At 41.8% G+C, this 7492-nt stretch overlaps 1 protein-coding gene across 1 annotated transcript; it reads right to left on the bottom strand.

Annotated features, from left to right (window-relative positions):
• Positions 1 to 381: 381 nt before the first annotated feature.
• LOC102481167 (putative olfactory receptor 10D4) lies at positions 382 to 1314 on the bottom strand. Its single transcript, XM_014584804.1, has one exon. The coding sequence runs from the start codon at positions 1312 to 1314 to the stop codon at positions 382 to 384; it is 933 nt and encodes a 310-aa protein (XP_014440290.1).
• Between the last annotated feature and the right edge of the window lie 6178 nt (positions 1315 to 7492).

Raw genomic sequence — 7492 nt, 5'->3', positions numbered from 1 at the left:
GGTATTCCAAGCAGAGGGTGCTGTGGGATGGAAAGTTCAACATGGAATTCCTATGACAGATAAATCCATTTTTTCAAGAAGAATACATGTATCAACATTTCTTTTTATTATTTATTTTTAACCTCCCCACATAGGAGATCTTAGTTTGCTTCCTGGACAATACCAACAGGATGGGAATGGGGATGCTTGCCTATAATCCCAGCTAATTGGAAGGTTGGGCAGGAATGATCATAACATGGTAGGAGCCTGTTAAAAGTAAAATCTAAAAAGCAGACAAACAACAAACAGCAAAACCAGAACAAATCAACAACAAAAAACTCTCATTTAAAAAAATAAATGAAATCAAGAGTCAAATTTCACTCTGTAAAGCAGGATTTCTCATTAAGTTTGCAGAGGGAAGCTCCTTTTGGGAAATATGTTCCTCAGGGCTGACTTTACATCCTTATTCCTCAGGCTGTAGATGAGCGGATTCAACATGGGGGTTATAAGATTATTGAAGATCTGAATTGCAGCACCAAATAAGAGACTGGGATTGGGTTGAAGAAAGATGATGATTATTGGTCCATAAGCACAGAGAATTGCAGTGAGGTGGGTGCTACAGGTTGAGAAAGCTCGATGTCTGCCCTCTGCTGAATGAATTTTTGATATGGAGACCCCGATGCAAGTGTAAGAAACAATGATAAGTAAAAAGCAAGTGAGAGTAAAAAGACCAATGTTTGTAAAACCTACCCTCTGGGCTAGAGATGTGTCCTCGCAGGCTAGAGGTAACACTGCAGGTATATCGCAGAAGTAATAGGCCACCTCGTTAGACCCACAGTAGGGTAACTGGAAGGTGAGAAAAGTTAGAATAACAGCATGCATAAGGCCACCCACCCAGGTACCTGAGGCCAAGACAGAGCAGACCCTGGGATTCATGATGACCGTGTACCTCAGGGGGTGACAAATGGCTACATAGCGGTCCAAGCCCATCACCGTGTACAGGAAAGACTCAGTGCAGCCCAGGAAATGGTAGAAGAAGAGCTGGGAAGCACAACCCTGGAAAGAGATCCTTTGACTCTGCCCCGAAAGGTATGACAGCATCTTGGGAGCAGTTGTTGAAGAGAACCCCAGGTCCAAGATGGAGAGATTTCCCAAGAAAAAATACATGGGAGTGTGAAGCCGAGAGGAGGAGAGGATCGCCGTAAGGATGAGCACATTTCCCAAGAGGGTGCACGAATATATCGATGAGAAGAGGAATAAAAGGGTTGTCTCCAGGCCCTCTGACTCAGGGATTCCCAGCAGGATAAATTCAGTCACCATTGTGTGATTTCTCATTTTTATGAAAGCATCAATTCTTGGGTGTCTGGAAAAAGAAAAATGTGGTTAAATGTAATACATTACCTGGGTTTAACTCAATAAAATGGAGAAGCAGCCAAAGACATAGGTCCTGACAGACCAAGCTCCCTGACAGAGCCATATGCTCTGCCGGTGTCTCCCTCTGAGCATTTCTGCAGGGCAGCCTGACTGCTGACACCCCTCAGCACAGCCTCATCAAGCAGCCTCAGGACTGGCCACCGAGCTCCCATTCTTCACGTGCAGTATGAAGTTGCAATTACACCACATGGCAGCTGTGACTCTAAAGGACCAAATATAAAGGCTCAATATCCTCCTAACTGACAAGGGTTCATTCAAATACTTTTATTCTTCTGAGACAATTTGGATACATTAATTCTGCTGTCCCCTGTGGTCATGCCAGCCACACAAACAGACATCATCTTTCCCACACTGTCTCCCTGTTTTGAGGGATACCCATGAGAACCAGTCAAAAGAAAGCTATCTCTGGACGATCTGAAAACTGTATAACATGCCCTGACCTCTGGACCACCTGTGTTTGGTACACTAGAGTCACCAGCAGCTTCTTCTTAGTACCCATATTCTGTTATTGCCCAATTAGACCCACATTAACATCACCTAATTTTGCAGTGTAGATAGTTCACGAAAGGGAGATAAAGACTCTGTTTATATTTAAAAATCATCCTGGTTTCTCTTCCTACATATTTAAACCATTCAAGACGCTAATAACTTTAAATTATAAATGCCCCTGTGGGTTCTATTTCCCAAGACCTTATAACTATCAGCCCAGTCTTCTCTCTCAGTCCATTCACCTGGGGGTTGTTTGTTTTATCCTGGTGATGGTTGGGAGAGGGAGAGTGAAAATCAAATAAAAAGTGAAGGACAAAACTTGGGCACTTACATGGTAAACAGGGAGCATGACTGGCTGGTTATTTTTCATGGTGTTTCCTGTCCTTTCCAGCAGAAAGAAGAAGCCTCCCTGCCTAAACCCCCATCAGCCTGCAGTCTGTGAGTAGGTGGCCCGAAGCCTTCTCTTTTACAGTCAATTGCTGATAAAATACTATAACTTGATATACTCTTAGTTCCCTGCAGTGATTCCTGTGTAACTCCAGGGATTATAATAATTTCTGCACAGAGTAGATTTTAAATAACCTGCCTTGGTCTTCCTTTGGGTATTAATTTCCCAAGTTTGAAGGCATTTTAGGCAAGGGAGCAATTAATTATTTGGTGTAATTGGACCTTATAAATGAATGAAAAACACAGAGAATCTGATATTGAAATCTCCTTTGTAAAACAAACTTTAGTTGAGTAAAAATTTCATTTGCTTCATGTAACGCATGTATGTATGTATGTACTTTTAGATTTATTGTTCTCATGTGTATGTTGGGGTTTCTGTACTTTCTGTTTGTTTTTAAGTTTACGTGTTTATTTCTCCTATGAGAGTGAAAGACAGGAGGAGATAAAGGGAGAAAGAGAGAGAGAGAGATAGAGAGAGCTGACAGCTGCAGAGTTCTCAGGCAGCCATCCACTCCAGCCTCAGCTGGAGGTCATGGGCTGGGCACAGGCCCACCCGTACCAGGGCAGGTCCCGGGATTAGATTCCTATGCGGGTCCAGGTGCATACACACACAGGACCACACAGCCCTACGCATGTTATTGTATGAATAAAGTAGACATTATCTTACTACACATTATTAACAGGACTGACTTATTAGGGTACTCAGAGAATTAAAGAAACTGATGGAAAAGTAGTCCTGGAAAGGCAGATGCCAGGGACCCTCCAGGGACCTTGTGTAGGAAGCTGCAGCAAAGCCTCACCTGCCTTTGGTCCTGTGGCCCTCAGCTAAGAGTAAAACCTAATTTCCTTGTGTGACTAAATGACACCCCTGTGACCAGGGTGCAGGATACAGTGGAATGGATATGGACAGCGCTCCCAAAGGGTGGGGATTAGGGCCATTGACAGGAGACAGGGGGAAGGAATGTGCTGAGGGGAAAATAATGTCCGCTCTCACTGGAAGTGTTGTCTTACATTACTTGGTAACTATTAAAGCTAAAGTATTAAATGCCTTGATTACTGGATAAAAACTGAATAATGATGTGGAATACTGTTTCCTCTTAGGATGTGGTCATTTATTTATTTATTTATTTTATGAACATCAGTTTCACTTATTTTGACAAATCTATCCAAGCATTATTTGTGAGAGGAGACAGAACAGTAGTGGAGAAACTATGTTGCACGTGCCATCTCTTCTCATAAAGTATCTAATCTATCCAGAACAGAAAGAGCATTTTACAGTTTTATTTAAATGCCAATGAGCCAAACCATAGCATGATGGTTAAGGCGACTGGATCCCATATGGTTGAATCTGAGGTTCAAATCCTGGACCTGGAAGCTTGGAAAACACACTAGGCATGTGTGAGTGTATTCCCAAAATCCTGGCAGGAGAATGAAGGAGAAGGGGTTGTAGCATGGCCATCCTGCCTAGGGGGTGCTTTTTCTCAGTCTTTTTTTTTCTCTCTCTCTGCCTGTCCACTGAGTGTACATGCCCTATAGCAAATTTAAAAATATTAAAAAATAAAACTAAAACTCTGCTGAAGTCTTCTATAAATGATAAAAGCAAGGGGCAAAGACATTAAATAACTTACCCACAATCAAGCAGCTTACCCTGGAAGGAAGATTTGGTTTCTGAACATAAAGTTTATAATTGAAAAGTTTCATTGTCAAGGGAATGTTTATGTATTCCCACTATTCCAAATACATCTGGAAATTTTATGCAAAAAGTTAACGAGTTTACTAAGATTTATTTTAAATCCAACTATTTATAGAAGATATAAAATTAATAACTCTGCTATTCTATTTAAACTTGATTATCCTCATCTTGAAGTGTGATGAGTGATTAGAAAAAAATGTTTTGTACAGAAGAGTATGGTAAATACAGTTTCAATTAGGAACTAAAATCTCATTAAATTTACTTTGATCTTGGAAAAAATTTATTTAGAGAAATGTTCTCCTCCAGGCTCATCCAAGACTTTGGAAATGACAATTTCCCAGATTTTTAAAAGGTGAAGTGTATTGTGTGTCTATATCACATGTTCTTGAATCATTGACTCACTAGGGGCACAGGTTGTCTCTGTATCTTGACTACTGTGAATGTGCTGCAGTGGACATGGATGGGCAGAGAGCTCTTCAACACGGATTTCAAAGAAATATGCTTTAAATTTGTGTTTTATTGATATTTTACTCAGAAAAAATCATGTATTCAGGATTTTTAATTCTTCAAAAAATTGAGGCTGCATTTAGAAAATTATCATGCAAAAAAAATCTTTCCCTTTAGAAAATTTAATTTATGCAAGATTAACATTGATTCACAAAAGATTGCAATCCTACAGTGCTGTGCCTGCTAGTGAGAACAAAATGGTACAGAGTGCTACTTGATCAAGGCTTTGGCATGCGGCAGAGAAAGGGGAAGGAGAAAGGAGCGCTAGTGAGGAAGAAAGGTGCCCCCCTTTTCCTCCTCCTTTCAGCTTTCCTGCTGCCATGGGTGGGTAAATTAGTTAGCCCCTGAGCTAGAGGTTCTCCCTCTCCAATCCAACTGAGAAAGAAGTCTCCACTTGGACTGAGTTTAAGCCATGAATTTATTGTTTTTAATCAGAAAACCCTGTGATGGAGACTATTAAAATGTTACTGGTTGGACCAGAGATGGCAGGGAGACTTAGGTGACTGGATTCCACATGGCTGGCAATGCAGTTCAAGTTCTGAATCCGGCAGCTTGAAAATCAAACTGGGTGTGTGTGCACATGTGTGCCAAAAATCCCAAGAGGAGAATGGCAAAGAAGGGATTATGACATGGCCATCCTCTCTGGGGAGCTGAGGGGATGATGACTTCTCACTTTCCCTCTCTCTCTAGCAAGCTCATGTACCCACATCAAAACAAAACAAATCCAAACAAACAAACAAAAAAAAATGGCAACAGCAAAAAGCAACTTTAAAAAGTTGCTGGTTTTTCATCTTCCATTTGTTGGTGATTTCTGCTTTTATTTTTTTTAAGTTAGTAGGTAGGAGTTGAAAGTCCTAGGCTCCAAACCCATATCAAGTGTCATTCCAGGAAGGACTGGAGAAATTCCACTAATGAAAAGTAATACAGCTGCTGTCACACACTGGAGGTAGGGCATGATAAATGGATACTAAATGGCCTGGTTTCAGATTTTTCTCTAGGCAAGGGTAACTGAGTGTGTAGGAATATAGCAGGCAGATGAGCTCGATGATGGAGGGATGAAGTTCAGTGATTTGGAATTCAATGATATAATGCTTGAGAAATCTAAACAGGCCCTGTAGCCCAGTGGTTAAGGCACTAGATCCCAGATGATCAACTGTGATTGGAATCCCAGCTCCAACATCTTGATAAACATGTCAGGTATGTGCGGGTGCATACCCCAAACCTTGACAGGATGGAGGAATGAAGAAGAGATTGCAGTTTGCCTAATTGGAGAATGCTTTCTCCTTCTCCCTCTCTGTTTCTCCATCTCTTTCTGGCAAGAAAAGAAAAATCTGAAATATACAAGAGCTAAATAGGTCCCACCAATAGCCACAGACTGGATCCTGCATGGCCGATTCTGGCACCTGGATCCCACATGGCCAGTTCTGCAGTTTGAGACCTGGACCCAGAAGCTTGAAAGCCACATGCGTGTGTGCCCCAAATCTCAAGAGAATGGATTTTGACGTGGCCATCTCTCCTGGGGGGTGATTCCTCACTTTCTTTCTCTCCCCTGTTCTCTCTCTTGCAAGCACATGCACCCTGCAGGAAAAAAATCAACAACAAAAACAAAACAAAGCTAAGTAAAAATAAGAATAGGCTGACAGGAGGAGAAAAAGCCATGTGCAAAAATTAAAAATTTTAATGAAGTTGTTTATGACAGGATAAATTTATTTACAGCTACTATAATGTGCCCAAACTGCTCTGTTCTGATGAACAGATACTAGCCGTGGTCTTAAGAGTTAAGACCCTTGGGACCAGTAGTTAGCATAATGGCTTATGTCGCTGGACTCCCACGGAGTCGACTGCAGTTCGTGTCCTGGACCAGGTGGCTTAAAACTCACACTGGGCGCGTATGCGTGCATGCGTGCCCAAGATCCTGAGAGGAGAAGGGATTGCGGCGTGGCCATCCCCCCTGGGAGATTTCTCGCTTTCTGTCTCTCTGTCTCTTTCTGTCTTTCTGGCAAGCGCATGCACCCTATAGCAAAAACCCCTCCCCCACCCCCCAAAAAGGAGTTAAGACCCTTAAGAGTTTACAGACTTATAGGAAGAGGAAAGGCATTAATCAAATAATCATACAATTAGATTATAATCACTGAATGTGTAATAGGCTAATAGGCTGAGCATCCTTTGTCTAAAATGCTTTGGACCAGAAGTGTTTTGGACTTTGGAATTTTTTTTTGTATTGTAACGTATATATATATATATATATATATACACACACACACACACACACACATATATATATATATAAAATTATATATTTTAAGGGTTGGACCCAAGTGTAAACATGAAAGTTATTTATGTTTCACATACATCCTATACACATGGCCTATGCAGTATTTTTCATAATTTTGTGCACGAAGCAACATTTGTGTACACTAAAGTATAACAAAGCAGAGAGGCCAAGATCCCAGCCACCCACATGGACAGTCTATGGTGGTTTGGCATCAGTGGCATCAGTGTCATTCTTTTTTTTTTTTTTTTTAAGGTTTTCGCTATAAGGCACATGCGCTCGCCAGACAGAGAGAGAGACATAGAGACAGAAAGCGAGAAATCACCCCCCAGGGAGGATGGTCACGCCGCATTCTCTTCCATTCTCCTCTCGGAATCTTGGGCACGCATGCACACACGCCCGGCATGAATTTTAAGCCACCGGGTCCGGGTTGTGAACCGCAGTCGACTACGTGGGAGTCCAGCGACATAGCCATTACGCTAACTGCTGGTTCCCGGCATCAGTGTCATTCTTGATTGAATTTACTTGTTATTGATAAACACTCATCTCTTAGTTATTCATGTATAAGCACTCAACAGTAAAAATATAAGACATACTGGGGCCGGCAGGTGGTGTGGTGTTTAAGGGTGCTGGACTCCCATATGGCAACTGCGGTTTGAGTCCCAGACCTG

Source organism: Tupaia chinensis, unplaced genomic scaffold, assembly GCF_000334495.1.
Source record: "Tupaia chinensis unplaced genomic scaffold, TupChi_1.0 Scaffold147980_1, whole genome shotgun sequence".
Classification (NCBI taxonomy): domain Eukaryota; kingdom Metazoa; phylum Chordata; class Mammalia; order Scandentia; family Tupaiidae; genus Tupaia; species Tupaia belangeri.
The sequence above is the reverse complement of the archived record's forward strand: the minus strand, read 5'-3'. Positions and strand labels throughout refer to the sequence as shown.

Bases quoted from the DNA above. Each gene is read 5' to 3' on its own strand.
- LOC102481167 (XM_014584804.1), bottom strand. From the start codon at position 1,314: ATGAGAAATCACACAATGGTGACTGAATTTATCCTGCTGGGAATCCCT.